The 21570-nt window shown below is 46.5% G+C and overlaps 2 protein-coding genes across 9 annotated transcripts in view; both read left to right on the top strand.

Moving 5' to 3' along the window:
- Positions 1-9913, top strand: part of UBE2W (ubiquitin conjugating enzyme E2 W) — a 32230-nt gene extending 22317 nt beyond the window's left edge. For both annotated transcript variants that reach the window (XM_064154652.1, XM_064154651.1), the window contains exons 3-6: positions 58-160; positions 2513-2668; positions 3638-3713; positions 6965-9913. In XM_064154652.1, the coding sequence (XP_064010722.1) occupies positions 58-160; positions 2513-2668; positions 3638-3713; positions 6965-6978 (349 nt within the window). In that variant the 3' untranslated portion in view covers positions 6979-9913. The remainder of the gene's footprint in view (positions 1-57; positions 161-2512; positions 2669-3637; positions 3714-6964) is intronic.
- Positions 9914-19067: 9154 nt separating this feature from the next.
- Positions 19068-21570, top strand: part of STAU2 (staufen double-stranded RNA binding protein 2) — a 193462-nt gene continuing 190959 nt past the window's right edge. For 5 of the 7 annotated variants that reach the window (XM_064154644.1, XM_064154639.1, XM_064154646.1 and 2 more), the window contains exon 1: positions 19430-19529. The gene's annotated coding sequence lies outside the window, so the exon portion shown is untranslated. Of the gene's footprint in view, positions 19181-19429; positions 19530-19598; positions 19873-21570 lie in introns of those variants that run through there. The other 2 variants (XM_064154640.1, XM_064154641.1) reach the window with 2 other exon arrangements.

Raw genomic sequence — 21570 nt, 5'->3', positions numbered from 1 at the left:
AATCAAGTTGCAGTTTGCCAGTCCACAATACTAACAGTTTTTTCCCCTATTCCCTAGGTGGATTGTAGACATGGAAGGTGCTCCAGGAACACTCTATGAAGGGGAGAAGTTTCAGCTTCTATTTAAGTTTAGTAGTCGGTATCCTTTTGATTCACCTCAGGTAACTGCTTCCTTCTTTAACAGCAGCTTTAGGTTATAGCTGCATATGATGAGTGTTAATAACACTCACATATTCTGATGAGGTTTAGTTACTAATTAATTTGATTAGACACATGGTGCAGATGCCTCTTCAGATTTGCTGTGCAGTGAGATGTAGTGCTGTGACAGCCAGCTTGATTTCCAGGACATGCAAGAACAGTGTAAAATGGAGGCTGCTTTGAGGGGGGTATTAACACAGGTCCCATTTCCTGTGGTGCAGGAGTAGAGTAATTAACAAACTGCTGCTTCATCCCCTCTGCTTTTGCTTCAAACTTGTTTTTTTTTCTGGCCTATTTTTAAGCCTCTTGCATCTTCTCTGCTGCCATTGTTACTACAGCTGAGAAATGTGTTTGGGATTGTCATAGATGGGTGACACCTTTAGGAGAGGCCTGTAAAGCTGCTGGTTGTCAGCCAAGTGTGAGATACTGGGTTGCTTGCATGGCATGGTGAAGAGCTGCAGGGGCAGCCACACTACAAGGCTGCAGAACAAGCTCTGTCCATCTACCACCCATCACCTGAGGCCAGCGTTACAAAACAGGACTGGTAGGAGTCACAATCAGCTGCCAGCCCTGCTTTTCTGGAAAAGAAGAAGAAAAACAAAAGTGGTTTAGTTTGTGTCCTGTTTCAGATCAGAGCTCCAAGATGGATTGCTGACACTTTTCTCCCAGGTGTTGAAACTGAGGCACGGAGCTATGCAAACTGCAGAAGCATGACCTATTTTGTGTGCTGTAATCAAACCGAGGGTGCTGACTTTTCAGTTGTAGGTTTTAAGGAACAAACCTCATCAGGTTTGCAGTGAAGTACTCCTAGGTGACCCACAAGAGTTCCAAGTAGGTGCCACTTGTACTTGTTACCCAAGTTGTGTGTCTGTGGTGCTGTGCAGTTTATCACAATGCAGCAAATTCAATCTGTGTGTGTCCACTGCCTCTTAGCTCAGAAAACGATGAAGAATCAAAGTATTGGATACGTGCTTCTTGTAGGTGGCTAGAACTTCCATTCTAAAAATGCTGCTGTGCAGTAATTTTGTTTTCTATCCCAAACCTCTGGGTCATAGTTCTCTCTCCTGCAACTCTGCTTAGTGTGAATTGACAGTTTACACTTCTGCTGCTTAATCACTTGGCTGGTTGCTCCCTTCAAATGGCTGATTGTCCCTCACAGTGTGCATACTTTCACTGTCCTAGTCTGCCTAATTCTTCTTACCAAAGGAAGACATAGGTAATGAGTGGATGAAGAAGGTGAGCTCCTCAGTGCTTGAGAAATAGCCCTTTCAAGGCCTAGAAAAGATCACTCTGCATCTAGTTTTTCTGCTGCCTTAGGAACCTCTCTGCCATTTGGTAAATGGGTTAAGCTTTCTCGTTTCAGTTTCCGGTAGGAGAAGGGTGCTACTTCTTGCTTGCAGCCAGTGGTGAGGTGGGTGTGTTGTGTACATCATAGAATCAACCAGGTTGGAAGAGAACCCCGAGATCATCCAGTCCAACCTAGCACCCAGCTGTGGCAAATCAACTAGACCATGGCACCAAGTGCCTCATCCAGTCTTTCTACAGACACTTTTTCATCCATCTATCTACAGAACTTGGGAAACACTTGGGAGGCTTCTGAATGTTGATGCTAGAGACTGGTCATGCCATTGCATGAAAGTGACAGTGGTTATGTTGGAGAGAGGGAGCTCAGGAGGGTAATGATGCTAGGAAGGTCTTGCTTTTACTCCATTTCTGCTGGGCCTGAGCCAACTATGTTTGATAACAAACTTCGTGTGAGAGCAACAGTTGTCAAAGCTGCTTTTCTGACCTTTTCATAGAAGCTGCATTTCTAAATGGTGTTCTTCATATTAATCCATGTCACATGAAAGCATGTTCCATTTGAAATAAGGAGACGAAAATATGTCCTGGATAGGAACATACTTGGGATGGGCAAGTCCTTTATTTTACAGTTAAGAGGATTGATGCTGGAACCCAAGTGAATTGTCCAGAACTGAATTTCTGTTTGTCCAGGGTTATGCAATTCCTCACTTGTGAGTTTTGTTGTGTTTCCTGGTGGATGATGATGTAGCTTTTGAAATGGTTCGAATCCAGTGTTCTGGCCTGGCAGTTGTATTCTTTAGGGCAGGAAAGTCTGAGGCTGTGAGGTACAGAAAAACTACTTTGATGTCTTCATGCTGTTGCCTTTGTATTTTTTTTTCCTATGTTATATAAATATTTGTAGGAAAAAACCTCTCCATGTAACCATTTATTTAACCTCACTATTACAATCCATTTATCATCTGACAAGTGGAAAATAAATGAAAATTATGTTTATTTGTTTGTTTGCTTTTTAGGTCATGTTTACTGGAGACAATATTCCTGTTCACCCCCATGTTTATAGCAATGGTCATATCTGTTTATCCATCCTAACAGAAGACTGGTCCCCAGCTCTCTCAGTGCAATCTGTTTGTCTTAGCATTATTAGCATGCTTTCCAGCTGCAAAGAAAAGGTATGGGCTTTATGGCACTGTTGCAGTAGCATAACTAAAAACTAATAGCTTCTTGCTTTGCAAAGTGAAGGTTTCATTTCTCAGACTCTACAACAGACAAATCTACTCAATCTGCATTTTACCTACTGACAAAATCCTAAGACAGGAGTGCAAAATAACCAGTGCAGGAAGCACTTTGTCACTGTTTTCATGCTAACCTGCCTGTCTGTCATCACGGGGGAAGAGGATTAAAGAGAGCCCTTCTAGCTGTAGGAACTCTCAAGTTCAGTCATGTTTTTGGACAGTTATTTGTAAATTGATTCTGTCCAGATGGCAGTGCAAAGTGACTGTTGGAGGGTCTTTACCTGCTGTTCCAATCCTGTGGTGGATTTTGAATTTGAATTTTTTCACTCACTGATGTCTCACTCCCCTTTTCTGTCTTCAGGCTCTTTGGTATTTTTACTTACTGGACTATCTCTAGTCAGAGTTGAGACCTGGAGCCTTAAGAGATTTTTCACAGTATCACCAAGGTTGGAAGAGACCTCATAGATCATGAAGTCCAACCCTTTACCACAGAGCTCAAGGCTAGACCATGGCACCAAGTGTCACGTCCAATCTTGCCTTGAACAGCTCCAGGGACGGCGACTCCACCACCTCCCTGGGCAGCCCATTCCAGTGTCCAATGACTCTCTCAGTGAAGAACTTTCTCCTCACCTCAAGCCTAAATTTGCCCTGGCATAGCTTGAGGCTGTGTCCTCTCGTTCTGGTGCTGGCCACCTGAGAGAAGAGAGCAACCTCCTCCTGGCCACAACCTCCCCTCAGGTAGTTGTAGACAAAGGTCTACAAAGGTCTCCTGACAAAGGTCTAGCCCTGCCTGTTAAGTCATTTTCACTGCACTCACCTGGCAGCCTTTCCTAAGTGTATGAAATAGCTCCTGAGTGATGATGTGAGGATTGTTTGATGATTTGTAGGTCTTCTCTTCTATTGCAGAAGCGACCTCCAGATAACTCATTTTATGTAAGAACATGTAACAAGAATCCAAAGAAAACAAAATGGTGGTATCATGGTAAGTATTTAGTGGGGAACAAGGATGCTCAAGTTGTGTTTTTTTTCAGGCTGAAGGCAATTAAAGTCTAGGAAGGTGGGAGAAATGTATTCAAATGCTTAAACTCTGTCTTTTTTTATATTCCAAAAAGTTATAAAAGTCCTGTTCCTAAGATACTCTGCTTTGATTGTTATTTTTTTATATCCCTTTTAGTAACTTGTGATGGAAATTTAATCAGCACCGATTCATAGATGGTTTAGGTTGGAAAAGACCTTAAAGATCATCTAGTTCCAACTCTCCTGTCATGGGCAGGGACACCTTCCAGTGGATCAGGTTGAACACTTCCAGGGAGAGGGCATCCACAACCTCCCAGGGAAGGCTGTTCCAGTGTCCCACCACCCTCACTCTAAATAATTTCTAGCTAATCTCCAGTCTAAAATGTTGCTAACACTTTAAGAGCTTTCACAGACAGCAGACAATGTGAACAGCTCTATGTTTTAATAGCTTACCACTGCTAATCAGAATCTGCAGTGTGAGACATCTGACTTAAGGGAGTTCAAAGCTCTTAAGAACTTACAGTCAATAATAGAGGAATCAAATTCTGCATGGAGGTGATTAAAAACCCAGCAAAACCTCCAGTGTTGCAGTGGCTGCAGTGCTGCTATCAAGGTATTTTGGTTTGGGTTTTTTGTGGTTTGTTTGCTTTTCTGTCCGGGTGCTTTCCACCTGGCTCTATACTGAGTGGTTTCTTCTGTCTCAACATTTGTCATCACCTTCCCAGAGCTGGAGTGGGCTGTATGTGCTTGTCCTCTCTACTCCATGCAGGGGGAAGAAAGAAGGAGCAGGAGGAGATGGGCTTTGCTTTCCTTCTCTCCTGTCTTGTTGGCTAAGGCTTTCTGGGCTTTCCTTGGGGAAATGCTTTACAAATGGTGATTATGGGAAGCCCATGTATTTTAGGAAGGGATGTGTTAGAGCAGATAACACTGTTTGCTGGAGTGGGGCAGGAGGAGTTACCCATCGCTTCCTCTCACTGAAGTCTCCATCATAAGACATCCCATTTCCACTGCCTCTGCCACCACAGGACATGCTCTGCCCCCTGTGTGAACTGAGACAAGGCATTCTAAGGCCATGGTAGTCGATGCCTGGAGAGGCAAATGCCAAAGCCTTCCTTCCCCCTTGGATTCTTAAAAGCTCATGGATGCTTTCCCAGGAAAAACTGGAGAGTTTGCCAGTCCTCACTGAGAGCCCACAGGGCTCTTCTAGATGGCAGGGAACAGAACACTGCTCCTCCAAACAGTATTGCATCGTCTCTGGAACAAGGTGGCTTCAGCTGCAGCTAGAGGAGTGCTGTGTGTCATGGGATTAAGAGGTCTTTAAGAATCTCAGGACTGCTGATCCTATGATTGTACATGCTGTTGCCTGAAAAACAGACTCCTGAAATAATCCTTTTACTGCCCACAAGGCTGGATTTTAATTTTCACTGGATTATTCAGTAGTCACTCTTCTTCTTTCACTCACAATGTGTTTGATGCTTCTCCGTTTCTGGTTTTTCTTCCTCTTTTATTGGCAATTTTGGGAGAGTTTTTATGAACTTTTTATTTTCACTTGCTAGGTAAAGAGAAACTATCTCATTTATTTGCTTTATTTTGAGATTAAAATACAATCTGTCTACTTAGAATTTGGACTAGACTTGTTTTTATTCAGTCAATTGAAGATGACCAAGCAGAACAGTCTGCAGATACTACTTTGATTTCTTCTTATTTATAAAATGCTAGTTGAGTTAAACAAGCAAAACATCAAATGAGTATCCCAGAAATTTTAGAGTGCTAGGGATTAGAAGGAATCTTCAGAGATCAAGTCCAACCCTCCTGCAAAGCAGCGCAGGTCAAGCAGGAACACACTGAGGCAGGTTTTGGAAGATCTCCAGAGAAGGAGACTCCACAATCTTTTTAGACAGCCTGTTCCAGGGCTCCAGAACCTCACAGTAAAGAAGTTTGGGGGATTTTTTTCATGCTGAGATGGAATTTCCTGTGATTTAAGTTTACATTGATTGCCCCTCATCCTATCACTGAAAAGAGACTGGCTGCATCCTCCTGACAGCCGCTCTCTAGACAGTTGGTAAACCATTTGTGAGATCCTCTCAGCCTTCTCTTCTCCAGACTAAACAGCCCCAGATCTTTCAGTCTTTCTTCATAAGAGATGCTCCAGTCCCTTAACCATCCTCATAGATCTTTTGAACTCTTTCCAGTAGTTCCCTTTCCCTTTTGAGCCCAGAACTGTACAGAGTATTCCAGATATGATGTAACTAGGGCTGAGTAGAGAAGGAGGAAAAGAAATGTGGATTATCTGACTTTGGATGTCACAGCACCGATGGCATCACAAAGGTGTTTTGGATGTCCCAGCACTCATGGCATCATGATTGCCAGTGAGAATGTAGAATTGTTCACTGCTGCTTTACAAACTAAATCCATAAGCAGTCAAAACGCCTTGTGTGAAGCTTCAGTTTCTGGATGTGTGAGGTTCTGTGTGCGTTACAGATCACCAGACAGTAAGTTTGCTGTCTGCTAACAAGCTTCATAGTTGCCGTTTGCAGATGCAGATAAACTGCAGGCTGGGTTGGAAAAGCAGGGCCTGCCCAGACAAGTAGTTACTTTCAATAGTAGTGTTCATTGGCACAGAACTCTCTGCTTTGTGCCATGTTTTGTCCAGTCACAGTATCCAGAACGTGGCAAACGTCATTTATTTGGAAGTTTGCGATTGTAGGATTGTAGTAATCTGTTATTTTAGCCTTGTTCTGTTAGCTCTGGTTTGTGTTGGCTCTTAAGAGAGAAATTAATATATATAGATAAGTGATTAAGGGCACAGCAGGAGGCAGCCACACTGTTGGCTCTTACCTCTATAGATGCCTTGTACAAGGGTTTCTCAATTTGATCTCTAGTGTGGACCTTCCAGGGAGCAAAACCTTTGGTCTTCCCTTTTCCTGATGGGTGACATTCTAAATACTGAGTGTGGAGACTGCTGTCCTTTCAATGGAGTATTTGCTAATACCAACATGCTTTGAGGGTGGCTGTGTGTTTTGGAAGCTGCGTGTTTGCTATTCTCTTCTTTTCTCCTGAGTCATGACTGAAGAAAAGCCCAGAACTCCTCCTCAGTGTGTTGCCACTGCATGCCCCTGTCAATGCTAGGAACTACGCTGCATACAGCACCTCACTGCTTTGGACCTTGGAATGTTTTTATATGTTCTCCATAAATGTTCTTCTTTTATTTTAAAGATGACACATGTTGATGGCACCGTTTTGTGATCCTCGTAGCAGAAGATAGCCCTACTGAGAAAATGAGCACTTTGATCATTCAGTCTTTGAACTTTAACCTTTGACTGGAAGGCAATAAAGACTACTTCCTTTTGACTGCATTCTTACTAGTGTGCATTCTGGGCGCATGTTGATCTCTGGTTCAGTCCACGCAACTGACATGCTTTTATTAGTCATACAGTATTAATGCAGGTGTCCAGAGACGTCAGAATTATTCCTTTTGGTGTTTTTTTTTTTTTCTTTTTAATTATTATTTTAAGCTTTTTGGAAGAATTCCAGGTCTTCATAGATATTGTGCAATAACACTGAGCTCCTTGGCGGTTTTGGTGCAGCCATTGCCGGCAATGGACATTGTACCAGGGAAAGAGATTTTACTTTATTGTTACTTTTTTGTTTTCTTTTTCTGCTCCTGCCACATACAAAAAAAAAAAAAAAAAAAAAAAAAAGATTGACACAGGAGAGAGCTTCTGAAAATTTTGGATATATTTGGATTGCAAGCAAGGGATCTACCGGTACCTTAAAAGCCACCCAATTTTTTTCTCTTTGGATTCTATGCACTTTGATCACAAAACTAGCAGCATGAGTGAGTGTACTTGGCTGAAGGACTGGAAGAAGAGCATTGCATATTTATTGCATTTCTATCTGCTGTCACATGGGCTTGACAGAGAAGGTTTTTTTCACGTGACACTGGCAGAGAGGTACAATGTTATCCCTATGGTGAAATAAAACTACTTTTTGTATATAGTTATTCATATCTCTGAAGCAAAGGTATGAGTAAACTTAGGGTCTGAGTGATGTAATGGAGAATTTATTTTGGAGACAGGAGAGGATGGCAGTGACAGAACAGAACTTTCTGTGGCCCGTAATTGGGCTTGGAATTTGTACTTTTCCAGCTTTTTCCAAATAGATTGCACACTGTTCTTTCCTGCTAGCCATCAGCATGAGCCCTGCTGCCCACACCGGTATTTGGTTTGTTTCTATGTTGGAGAGCAGTTCATAGAACGTTTTGTTTGTTTGCTGGCATTCACTGTTTCTTTTGTCATTGTATGTTATGTTTGAATGTTACAAACGGATATTTTAATTGAAAAGCTTTGTCAGAAGATATTTTCATGTAAATTATTTCTTTATCTTGTAAGCATCTTGTCTTCTAAACCTGTACTATAAAAAAAAATACATTTTTGACAGAGGCTTAATGTTTTGACAAAAAAAAAGTGTGGACCTTCTTATTTAAGTTTAGACTAAAGTATATTTTCTTAACTTGCTTGTCCCATGCAGCCATACCAATTTTTTTCCAGACTTACTTCACCAAAAAGGGGAAGAAGCCTCAAATCAGTCTGATGGTTCTTTTTCTTTCTCTGTGAAGCAACCTTTATTGAAGTGGAAGTTGTTCTCCCCACTCTGTAACATTTTGATACTACAGTTAAGTTGTCTTTTTAGGAAGCACTTTTGTAAACTTAATACCTTTACACACATGCAAAAATTTCTATAAGTTGTTTTTTTTTTTTTAACTGTTGCCTTATTGTTGCACTCAAAAATAATTTAAAAATCAACTAATGCATGAATGTATAAATCAAGTAACCACTTGATTTAAAAACACACACAAAAAAAAAGCCAACACCCTGCCAGCCCCAATCCAAAATGAATAACTACAATAACAAGCAGTAAAATTGGCTGAAAATAGGGATTTAACGTTATTTTTTTTCTTAACTGCTGTATGATAACTGACAGGTTTTATAGCTCTGTACATACTTCTCTGTTACCTAACATTTTAAACCATTTTAAACCAGTATAGATGCTTAACTCAGGGTGGAGAGAGTTCAGATGGATTTGCTTCAGAGAAGTCTTTGGTAGAGCAGCTGAGTTGCAGATATTGCCAGTGATGTGAGGCTACAATAATATACTTCAGGAACTGTGGGGGTTTTCTACTGTATTGAAAATATCTCTTGGCCTTTTGAAATGCAATGGTAAAGATCTCACTTTGGCTGTACATTGGATGTGTGTCTGTGTTTTCACAATGAGCCTTTACAACCTAGAATTCAGTTTCTTCAAAGAGCCCTAAATGATAACTAAGCAAATGAAATAGTTCTGCTCCTGGCTTTTTGTTTAGCAAAAATGTGATCGTTGTGAGTTAATGCAACTGGTTATTGTTGGAAGTGGTTGATATGAGAGAGCAGTAATCCAAGACTCCATCTGTATGTTCATGCTGACTGCTCTGTATGGATTGCACCAACTGATGCATCTTGGAGAGATTTGGGTGAACGGTTCACCTGATGGATCCTGTCAAACAGCCTGCAGGAAAGAGACCTTATTGTGCCACTGTGAGAGCCTGGCTTTCTACTGTCGCCAGCAATGCCTGGTGAGAAAGGGCAGAAGAGACTAGGCCTGCCTAGAGACAGGGAGTCTCAATGGCTTTCAAATGGCCCTCAACGACCTCCTTTCTGGAGCTACAGGCCAGACCTGTTCCTGGCAGATGGATTAACAGTGGGAAGAGATGAGTTCTGCGTAGGTGGAGCTCTGTCTTTTCCTGGAGCTGATGTCTCTAAAATACTGCAGCTGCACCATGGAAAGGCCTGTGCTGGAGAGGGCTCATGCAAATCAGCACAGCCTCCCTACGTGAATGGGAGAGGCCACCCCACACCTGAAAGGTAGAAAGGGACAGCAGTACTTTGAGTCCAGGTGTTGCATCCACCACAGAAGCCCTCGCTGGATGCACACCCACAACTGAAGAACCTAGACTAATCCCATGAGACGTCGCTGGATCCAAGGGTGGTGATGATCTTTTTTTTTCTTACTTCTTTCCCTCTCTCTTCTCTATTTTCCTCTCCTTTCTTCCAACCAAGCGTCCTTAAGGCACAAGTGACCAAAAGCTTTCCTATGAGGCTCCTTGATTCCAATAAACTGAACTCATTAGCTCTTTGGTGTTGGGTCACCTTCATTTACTCCAAGGAAGCTTTTTACTCTAGCAAGAGCACCCCCTCCATCCCCTCTCCTCACAGCCCAGGGTCGCTCAGGCAGTCAAAGCATGAAATTTTAATTGATCTGCAGAGACAAGACCTGGCTAGAGACAGGAACTCTCAATGGCTGTTGATGGCCCTCAGCTTCCTCCTTTTCTGGAGCTACAGGCCAGGCCTGTTTCTGGCAGATGCATTAACAAGGGGAAGTGAGAAGTTTTGGAATTCTCTCTTTTCCTTGAACTGGTGCCTCTAAACCACTGCTGCTGGGCTGTGGAAAGGCCTATGGTGGGCACTGCACTGGAAGTGATGCCAAAATTTGAGACATAAGAAAACCTTGAAAGCACAGGGGCAAGGAGACTCATGGCCTTGCACACCTACAAGACAGCAGCAGCTTTTTGTTCCTCAAACACAGCATACCTACCAGATTTCCCAGAACAGCCATGCATGTTCCTATCATTTTCTGGAACTAATCACTGTATTTACCTCTCTACCATATCTATTACCTGTGCACAGTGCATCTCTGGTGGTCTTCAAGGAGTCTTACATTGTCTCCTTTAGCACTGAGCTTCCAGCAAACTGCACAGTCTCATAACTGGTTTTTGACCTTAATGCTATCTAAGGATGGCTTTTAGGACACTTTGCTTCATTATCAAGGAAGCAAGCTTCTTCCCCAGCTATTATTTGGTGAGAACATTCCTGTCTTGTCCTTGGAAATTCCTTCTTCTTAGTGGCTCTTTGTTAGCAAGTCTTCATTTCTAATGAGATGAGCTTTTATTTTATCAAATCACCCCCCCTTTTCCTTGAGGCCTCATCTGTTGTTGAATTAACCCCTGAAATGTAAACATATTTGATTACACCAACTACACACACAAATTCAAGCAGCTGTCATTCCTAGAGTGATAGAATGGGTTGGGCTAGAAGGAAGCATAAAGATCATCTAGTTCCAACTCCCCTGCCCTTGGCAGGGACACCTCCCCCTAGACCAAGTTGCTCAAGACTCCATCCAACCTGGCCTGGAATGCCTGTAGGGAGAGAGCATCCACATCCTCCCTAGGCAACCTGTTCCAGTATCTCATGACTTTAAAGAATTTCTTCCTGCTTTCTAGTCTCACTCTCCTCTCTTCCAGCTCAAAGCCATTAGCCTTGTCCTATCTCTGCAAGCCCTTGTAAAAGGTCCCTCCCCAGCCTTCTTGTAGGCACCTCTCAGGTACTGGGAGGCTGCTCTAAGGTCTCTCCAGAGCCTTCTCCATGGTGAAAGCCCAAACTCTTAAGGCTGTCCCCTTAGGGGAGGTTCTCTAGCCCTCTGATCATCTTTGTGGCCTCTGGACCTGCTGCAGCAGTTCCTCATCCCTCTTAAACTAGGGGCACCAGAATTTGACATAGTACTGATAGGGTCTCAGAAGAGCAGAGAGAAGAATCCCCTCCCTTACCCTGCTGGTCATACTGCTTTTGATGCAGCCCAGCACACAGCTGCCTTTTGGGCTGCCAGCTACCCCTGCTGGCTCATATTGAGGTTTTCATCAGCTGCCCCCCCCCGAGTCCTTATCCTCCAGACTACTCTCCAGCCACTCCTTAACAAGCATAGATTTGTGCTTGGGATTGCCCTGACCCAGATACAGGATCTTGCACTTGGCCTTGCTGAACTTAATGGGGTTGGTCTTGGCCTAACTCTCAAGCCTGTTCAAGTCCCTCTGGATGTATCCTTTGCTTCCAGCATGCAAACTGGGCCACTTAGCTAGGTGTCATCCACAAACGTGCTGAGAGTGCCTCAATCCCAGTGTCCCTGTTGCTGACAAAGATGCTGAACAGCACTGGTCCCAGTACCAACCCCTGAGGGACACCACTTGCCGCTGGTCTTCATTTAGACATTGAGCCACTGACCACGACCCTCTGAGTGCATTCATCCATCCAATTCCTTCTCCAGCCAGTGCTCCACCCCTCGAGTCCATGCTATTCCAGTTTGGTGACCAGGATGTTATGCGGGACAGTGGCAAACACTTTACACAAGTCCAGGTAGATGACATCAGTTGCTCTTCCCTTATCCACTGATGACTTTCTCTGAAGGCGTTAGAGCACCAAGTTCATCAGGCATGATCTGCCCTGGGTGGGGCCATGTTCGTTACCACTAATCACTTCATTTTCCATATGGCTTACCAGAGCCCTCGGGAGGATCTGCTCCATCATCTTGCCAAGCACACAGGTCAGACTGGCTGGCCTCTAGGTTCCAGGGTCTTCCTTCTTTCCCTTATTGAAGACGGGGGTGGTGTTCCCCCTCTTTCAGTCAGCAGGGACTCCCCCAGACTGTCGTGACCTTCCAAATATGATGGACAGGGGCCTGGCACCTTCCTTGCCAGATCCCTCAGGACCCGTGAGTGGATCTCGTCAGCCCATTGGACTTGTGCACGTTGGGGTTCTTTAGATGGTCTCTGACCTGATCTTCACTTACAGGGGGTGGATCTTCCTCTTCCCATTCCCTACTTCTGTTTTCTGGAGCTTGAAGTGCGGTGCAGCTGGAGCCCTTGCCAGTGAAGGCTGAGGTGAGGCAGCCACGGGGCACCTCAGCACTGCCGCTATCTGTCGTGGCCATAGGAAAGGAAATGGGCTGTGCCGGTCAATAGCAAGGGAAAGCTGCTATCGGGTGCTCCTGACGCCTTGTGCCTTCATTTTCAGCTCCGGAGGCGATATCCTTTCGGTTCGCCTTAAGCACCCCCTCCCTCCTTGTCCCTCCGCGCTTTCGTGTGCTCAGCGGTTGGGGAGCGGACGGGATGATCCTGAAGGTCGTTCCCGACCTAAGAAATGCTGTGGGATCCTGTGAGGTTGACCTACGTGCGCCGTACTGCAGCGCTGGCGGCGCGCTCCCGGCAGCGGCAGCCGCGGCCGGCGGCGCGGATGCGGCCCGGCCGAGGCACCGGCGGGGAGCTGCCGGTCCCGGGCAGCGCCGGCTCAGCCCCCGAGGCGTGGCGGTCCGCAGCGCGGGCACCGAGCCGTGCGCAGCGGCGGCTCTGGCGGGGGCTGCGCACCGCCCGCCCCGGCGAGGAGCGCGGGGCCTGCCCCCAGCCGCCGCTGCCGCAGGGAGAAAGGGCTGCGCGGGCCTCCAGCTGCGGGCAGCGCCGCGACCCTGCGCCTGAATTCCCTCAGGTACATCAATGGCAGAAAGAAGGCTGGGGAAAATGTAGGGCATGTCCGAAAGGGAAATGGAGACCTTGTCACGACAGGCCAGGAGGAGGCTGAGCTGCTCCGCGGCTACTTCACCTCAGCCTTCACTGGCAAGGGCTCCACTTGTACCACCCAAGCTCCAGAAAACAAAGGTGGGGTGTGAGAAAGTAAGAGCCGCCCCCTGTAAGTGAAGATCAGGTCAGAGACCATCTAAAGAACCCCAACGTGCACAAGTCCAATGGGCTGACGAGATCCACCCACGGGTCCTGAGGGATCTGGCAAGGAAGGTGCCAGGCCCCTGTCCATCATATTTGGAAGGTCACGACAGTCTGGGGGAGTCCCTGCTGACTGAAAGAGGGGGAACACCACCCCCGTCTTCAATAAGGGAAAGAAGGAAGACCCTGGAACCTAGAGGCCAGCCAGTCTGACCTGTGTGCTTGGCAAGATGATGGAGCAGATCCTCCCGAGGGCTCTGGTAAGCCATATGGAAAATGAAGTGATTAGTGGTAACGAACATGGCCCCACCCAGGGCAGATCAGGCCTGATGAACTTGGTGCTCTAACTCCTTCAGAGAAAAGTCACCAGTGGATAAGGGAAGAGCAACTGATGTCATCTACCTGGACTTGTGTAAAGTGTTTGACACTGTCCTGTCTCCCTGCCATGGGCAGGGACACCTTGCACTAGACCAGTTTGCTCAAGGTCCCAGCCAACCTAGCTTGAAATGCTTGCAGGCTTGGAGCCTCCTACAGCTTCCCTGAGCAACCTGGTCCCGTGGCTCACCACCCTCATGGTGAATCAGATCATCAGGTCGCATTTGATGCAGATGTCAAACGTCTGTGCTCTGTGTTTTGCACTGATGGAACACCTGCTGTTTACCCAGGAACACTTCACATTGTTTGAAGCTGTATGCTGCTGCCATCCCTACACGTAGCACACAGCTAGCTGCTCCAGGAGCTACCACTTAAAACAATGAGCGAGCTGAAGCTGGTTTGTTCTGGCAGGAGGCAGTACTGCTGGCAAGTTGGAGGCATGGATAATCCTCTGCAAACACACATCCACTGAGTGACAATGCCTCTGGTTGTCCTGGCTTTTACTGTTTCCAGTCATGAGATTCTGTACTTAGGAGCACGTGTGGGCAATGCTTTAGTGTTGTTCCTGTTGACCATGAGAAGCCCTTTATGTTGTTTACTGAGTCACATCCACAGCACTAGTAACTTCTGAAGCTTTGTTGGGGGAAGAAGGGCCTTTTTCTGCATGAAGAGTCTGCATAATGCTGTGTACAGACAATTTCTTTACATCTTGCTGTTTGGCGTTGTGAATGGCCAAGATAATTTTTATTCCAAGAGAATAATAATTTAAAACCTTAGTCATTTAATATAGCTTTAATTTACTGGATAATAATATTAATCAATTGCTTTAAGTTTTTATAATACAAATATACTTATTTTATATATATATTTATATATATATATATAATATTAATCAATTGCTTTAAGTTTTTATAATACAAATATACTTATTTTATATATATATTTATTTATATATATATATATAATATTAACCAATTGCTTAAAGTTTTTATAATACAAATATACAAATATATATGTTTTTATATATATAATATTAACCAATTGCTTTTTTTTTAACTTCTGCAAACTGGTAGAACTCCCGAGTTGTTCTTAATTTGTTGCAGAGGTTTTCTACTGTCCTTCAATAAAAGGAGTATTTTAGCAGGGTTGGGCTTTGCTTGTTTAAACTGCCCTGGTGTGGTATAGAATACAAGAGGGTCAGTGAGGGACAGAAATTGGTTTGGGTTGGAAGTGACCTCCAAAGGTCATCTGGTCCAACACCCTGCAGTAAGCAGGGTCATCCTCCACTAGTTCAGGTTGCTCAGAACCTTGTTGAGCCTGACTGTCATCTTCAAGTTGGCAGCTCTGGTACTATTCTTGCTAATTCATCAAGTGTAGCTACATATATCATATCATATCATATCATATCATATCATATCATATCATATCATAGAATCAACCAGGTTGGAAGAGACCTCCAAGCTCATCCAGTCCAACCTAGCACCCAGCCCTAGCCAGTCAACTAGACCATGGCACTAAGTCTGTCTTTGCTGCCTGGCATCATGAGATCCAAAGGCCCAACTGACCTGAATTACCTGAATAATCCAAACCTAGGCTCTTCTAAATCTGGAAAACAAGGAGGAACAGAAGAAGTCTCCCACATTGAACGTGGATGATGAACTCACATGTGTTAAGTGGCTTCACACATACACACACGTGCAGGCCTGCGCTTACTGCGCATGCTAACGGCGCGTAGTAGTTCTGTAGTTGTAAGAAGGCTGTGCAGTAAGCTCTCACACTTCCTTGTCTTGCAAATAAATGTAAAGGTGATGGAGATAGCTGACACAAAACCACTATGCAATAAAAGCAGACATTAAGGTCCAGCTTTTGTGCAGTTTTTGGGTGCTGAATAACGTGAAGTCTTCTGAGTGTATAGTCCAGCTCCTATGTACTACACCAGTATTTGCCAGTAGAATAGTTAAATCTCACTGGTATTATTAAAAGGGTAAACCTTTTATTTAGAGAAGGTGTTACTACTTTCAGCACTGATGTATGGGAGCAGTAGGAACAAATACAGTTCCGCATACTATGTGATCTGAATTTGGGTCAGTGAGCCAAGCAATGAAGGACTAGCTTTGACACCTTGATGACAAGAGACTGTAAGCTGGTAGCTGCAGAATCAGCACATCATCCTGGCTGAATTAATTTTGGTGTGTTCTGAAAATAATTTAAATATATATATATATATATATATATATATATATATATATATTTGCTAAAGGAGCTGGAAGTTGCACAATGTCCTTAGTACTAAGAGTGATTTGAAGTGATGGAAAAAGTTGAGTATGTGCTGAGGAGCGCAAGTTCTAGTTCACTTAATTTAGATTCTCGAAGCGATTGTGTGATTCATCTGATGTAGGGAAATCTCATTTTAGAGGTGAATCATGACAGATAATGTGTTATGTGAGTTGTTAAAGTTCAGCACTCACGAGTCTTCACTGGAGCATAACGAATAAATGGTTTCCATGGCCTGAGAAAGCTCAGCGTGGGTTTTACTCCTAATTTTGTTGTATCGTGGCTTGTTCATGTCTCTCCTTCCACCTACTGCATAAACACATGGTTTTAGTCCCTCCTACGACATGCATTGTAGTCAACAATCTGCTTTCATAGTCACAGTTCTGCACCTGTAAGTGGGGAGAGCAGTGATCTGATCAGCCTTAGATTTATTAAGAACACTGGGATTGAATCAAGTGTAATCCCAGACTCTGGCTTTTGCTTTTCTAATAGCTTGTAGCTGTTGGGCAAATATTGAAATATGAAATGTCCCATGCTTCAAGGGTTAAGTATGAAGCTTTGCTTCAGCTGAGTGACTGACACCAATAATGAATTCTCCATCTCCTGTCACTACATTATGGACACTCTGTGTTAGCTTCATTACTCTTCCAAGTTATGTATCAAAATATAATTTAAGTTCTTTAATATACCTTTAAAAAGTACAGATCCAAAGAAACTTGACTGAACCCTGGAAGAAGTAAAATCTCCATCCTGAGAGCTCCAAAGTCAGCTCCAGCTTTAAAGCTGATCTTGCTTTGAGTGGGCAAGGAGGAGGGTGGTGGGGCAGGTGACTTTCAGAGGTCTTACCCAACCTGATGCACTGATTTAAAAGCTGGCTTCTGCTGCTGTGGTTCTGTCAGTCTCTTCCTCATTAAATACACCACTGTGCATCTTCAGGGATTCCTTTGTTTGGTTTTGGTTTGCTGCATGAGTGTGTAATTGAAGAGTGGAAACTTAATTTCTTAATGACTTGGGGAAAAATATTACAATTCTAATAATCAAATCTATCAGGAAACATGAGAATATTTTGATTTTTTGCAAGCCAGCTTGCAAGTGACAACTTATTTATTTTGAATCTGCAGTTCTAACTGCAAAGCCAAGCATTTTCAAGTGTCCTATGCTCATGTGCACAGGCCATGTCAGATTCCTCTGTCCCTGTTCCCCCGAGAGTCATTTCTGCTGGCATTTCACCGGTACTGTGGCTTTTCCCCCCTTCCTCTCGTTTTCAGACCAAATCACTCCTGTTAGCAGCTTCCCTACTGAAACCAGATTATTGGGCAAGTCGTTAGCACTCCCACTGCTCACTATTGGAGTGAAGTGGAAGTGACCCTGCTCTGGCAGTGAGGATTGAACTAGATGATCTTCAGAGGTCCCCTCCAACCCCCACCGTGCTGGGATTCTGTACCAAGCTATGCATCTCATCTCAGAACCTGAGAAGGTTTTAGGTTCTGTTCAGCTGCTTTTACTGGAGGTACTTTAGCCCAGAACTCAAAAGCAAGAGAAACAAAACATAAATCTATAGAGTGTTTAGTAATGCAACCTAGTTGTCCATGTGTGTAAAGCTCTGATAAACAGGAAACTTACTGGAAAGCAAAACAATCATGGGCTAAACATGCTTATAAAGTATTTGATCCTTTGTTTTACACCCAGACAAAATCAGACCTAGAAGTTGTCAGCTGTCATATATATGTATGTATATATATATATATATGGTGAGTGTTCAGATAAAATCTGTTCTTTGTGGTCAGTTTTCCTTGCAGCACAAAGTATATTGGGATATAAAACTCTTCTGAACTGACCAAGAGTTCAAAAATGTATTTTGGAATCGAAACTTTTGGCTGTGTAGTAACAGCAACACCATAAAAATGTTAGGTGTTGAAATAATGGCACAGACTGGAAATTTTAGAGCTTTTCCAATTTATTTTGGAACCCTCTCTGTCTTGCAGAAGGGTTAGAAATCCTCCCTGCTAACCCAATGCTGACATTCATGGAACACGTTTTTTTTTCTGCTGGGTACACCATAAGGTTGTTCAAATTGCTGACAATAAGAAAGAAGCAAAATCTGTCATAAATAAATCAACCCACAACAAACACCACCCCCCCCCCCCCAATACTTTCATAGCTACATCCTCACAGGTCAGCATCTGAAGGAACATTTACTCATGCAAAAACTAGAATTGGCCAATGAAAAGTACTTCCATCACTGTATGTTGCTAAATTATATCAGGAGAATACCCAAGGAACTGTATTGTGGTGGCTGCTTCTGTGCTGGGCTCTGGAATGAAAGAGAAATAGGGACGAGGAGTCTGAGAAATAGCAAACTATAAACTTTGGAGGAATGAGAAAGGGAGGATGGTGACTGCTTCCCACAGTGGAGTACAGGGTGTGTATAAAGCTGAGTTCCTGGAGTGTGTTTAAACAAGCTATCATTTAGATACTCGTAACTGTGCCCTAGATAAGTCTCACTGCATCTGTCTGGTGTGTAAATTGTCTACAGTATACATAGAGCCTACTACCAAAATCCATTTGGGCTACAACCCGTTGGAGTGTGTCTGTAGCATGAGCGCTCAGGGATCCTGTTGGGCTGCATCTTCTGCTCAGGTTTCATACTGACCCTCCACTTGGCTTCACAATGGGAAATCCATGGAATAACAGGTGCTGGAGGAAATGTGGACTCTGGATTCACTCTGACCCTGACTTAAATATCATGGCTTTGGAAATCTATTTGCTGTGCTCAGTGTTCTCTACATCTGTCATTAAAATCTCATTGCCTACTAATATCTTGGATTCCCTCCCTTTTTCATTCCGTATCAATTTCTAACATAAAGGAAGCCTTGCAGAGGCCCTTTAGCTTTTCATCTCGGTTCTGCGCACCCGCTCTTGCTGCTGCGTGCCTGTACCCAGCTCTGCCTGCTCCCGGGGAGCGGCAGAAGCCTGAACGATGGCAACGCGATCAGTGTGTTCCGGTGATAGCACCCGGGGACTAGTATTGGCTGGCAGGGCACGGAAATGGGGCTGGCCAAAAACCCGGCACCGGCCGAGCCCCTGCTTTGTCCGGCTGAGCCGCGGCTAGCGGCAGTGCCTGGCCTGAGGGAGCGAGGTGGAGAATAGCGACACCCAGCCGATCGCCGACCGGGCCCGGCAGAGGAAGCGAAGCCGCAGCGGTGCCGAGGGTGGGCGGAGCGGGTCCAGCGCCGCCGCTGGGGGCGGGCCGGGAGCGGGGCGCGGACGGGGCCATTCGCTCCGCGGGAGAGGGGGGGAGTCAGCCCCGGCCCGGCGCCGGGAGCCTTCTGCGGGCGGCGGGACGTGGCGGGAGCGGCGGCGGCCGGGCAGGGGGAGGCCGGCGCGGGGTGGCAGGCGGCGCCGGGGCGGCGAGGCGAGGCGGGGCGGCGGGAGGCGGGGGATGGGGGGGCGGAGTGGTTGGGGCCGGCGGCGGCCGCTGCGGCGGCGGGGTCAGTTCTCTGTAGTGTTTGCCGATGTTGGAGGCGTCTCCAAAGTGTCCCCGGGAAGCAGGTAACTGGGCCCGCGGGGGCGGCCCCGCGCTCCGCCGCTCAGCGGGGAGGCCGCGGGCCGTAGGGGGAGCCGAGCCGGGCCAGGCCGGACCGGAGGTTAGAGGTCTGCTGCAGCCATGATGTCCGAGTCCTGTCCCGTCTTCCCCGCCTCCTGCCGCCGGGGCGAGGGCTCCTCCGGTCCGTCGTTGCTCTGTCCCTGTATCTCCGCGGGGCCGGGCGGGCCCTTCTGCGCCACGGCGTTGCCGGCCCACTCCGCTCCGGCGGAGCTCGGCCGTGGAGGAGGCACCAGCCCTGCCACCCGCCGCGGGGCCCAGCAGCCGGCGGAGGCGGCAGGCGGGACACAGGTGGGCCGCCACCTCGGCGGGCTGCGGAGTATATTTCCGCCGCACCGTATATTTCATTCGTCCGCCCGACTTGCGCTGCCGGTGGCCGCCGTTACGCCGAGGCCGGGCCGCGGCCAGCCGGAGCGGGCCGTACGGTGGGGCAGGACTGCAGGGTCTGCGCCGGGCCTGCCGTGCCTCGTATCTCGGGAAGTGGTCGGGTGCGACCCGAACTTGCCCCTCGTCTTCTGGCCCGCTCCAGCCCGGCGTGCCCGGGCCGGGCCCGGCGACGCTGAGTAGGTGCGCGGTGTCGGGGTCGCTGGGTGGCAGGCGGCCGCCGGCGGGGCGAGGGCCGTGGGCGTGCTGCTCTGCCCGCTCCGGGGCGCGGACTCCCCGGCTCCGCCGCCCTCTTACTGTGGCCAAGCGCACTTGCACTGCACCCCCAGACTTGGGCCGTGGTCCCGAACTTTGCCAACCGGACCAGGCTTTGCCGTTCCCAAAATGGATGTCGGCCTGTCTTCCAGGAAGCCAGGGGCAGCGCAGTGGTTTGCTGGCCTTGGCATCACACGGGACTTAAGCACTGCCTTGGAGGTGGGGGGTGGGACGCAGGGAGACACCGCTGCTAACTGATCTAGCCCAGGCATGGTTTTCAGGTGTCTATCTGCTGGGAAAAAGTTCTGTTTCCATCCCAGCCAGGCCTGAAAGTCATAGTCGTGCCCTCCTGGGAAACTGCAGGCAGGGCCAGTCGTGCAGCCGAGCTGTTTGCCCGGTGGCGCAGCGGGCCCGCCGGCCAAGCCAGCGATACTCGAGTGAGAAATGTCCTCACGGTTCATCTGCCCGGTGTTGCCTTACGGCCAGCAAGCTGTTTCTGTGGATACCGAGACGTAAGCTTCTTGGCCGCTCTTGGAACGCTCCCCGTGCAACTGCCACGGTGCTAAAAAAAAAGTTCACGTTCTGCAGAAGAGTAGGTGAAGTGCTGCTGGCACAGCCTCGCTCGCTGCCTCGGCACCCCCTGAGCAGCACAGCACCAGCGAGCGTGGTGGTGCAAGGAGCCAGACTCTGCTCTGCTGAGACAGGGGGGGTTGCTTAGCTTAGTAGTGGCATCAAGCTGTGCAGGAGCAAGACCTTCCCGAGCTGCGTGTTAATTTCAGGTGATCGGCCCGCGCCAGTGTAGCGATATTAATGTAAGCTCTTTACTAAATACAGGAAGGTGCTGTGCCAGGTGCTGTTGTGACATTGCTGTTTATATAAGCTGCTGGGCTGACACATTTCTGAGTGCTTGGGTTGCTTTGTTTGTTTGGTTGGTTTTTTTCTCTTTCTTTTTTGTGCCCGGAAAGCCAGCAGCAGTGTAAGATTTTTGAGCGCTGATTCCCAGTTGCTAAACCTTGGCTTTGCCTTAGGAAAAACTCCTAGAGGGAGAGATTTCTATTGCTGACAGCTAGGAACAGGACTGAAACTGCCTACTTGTTCGTAGCTCATGAAGGAAGGAGGCAATTCAGATTTTCTTTGCTTTGCAGAGAATTTCAGCATCATTGCTCAGCTTTTGCAAGAGTCATCCTCGGTTCAGGATGTAGTCTGGAATCCAAGGTCTTCTATGTATCTTTTTGCCAGCTTAAGAGAGCTTGTCCCCTCAAGAATTATGCCAAAAGAAGAATAAACTGGAATCATCCTGCCTCCTGAGTTGTGAAAGTAGATTGTGAAGGAACTTGCTAATTTTACTTG

The sequence above is a fragment of the Pogoniulus pusillus genome, chromosome 14 (assembly GCF_015220805.1).
Source record: "Pogoniulus pusillus isolate bPogPus1 chromosome 14, bPogPus1.pri, whole genome shotgun sequence".
NCBI classification, from domain to species: domain Eukaryota; kingdom Metazoa; phylum Chordata; class Aves; order Piciformes; family Lybiidae; genus Pogoniulus; species Pogoniulus pusillus.
Note: the sequence above shows the minus strand (reverse complement) of the source record. Positions and strands in the feature narration are given on the sequence as shown.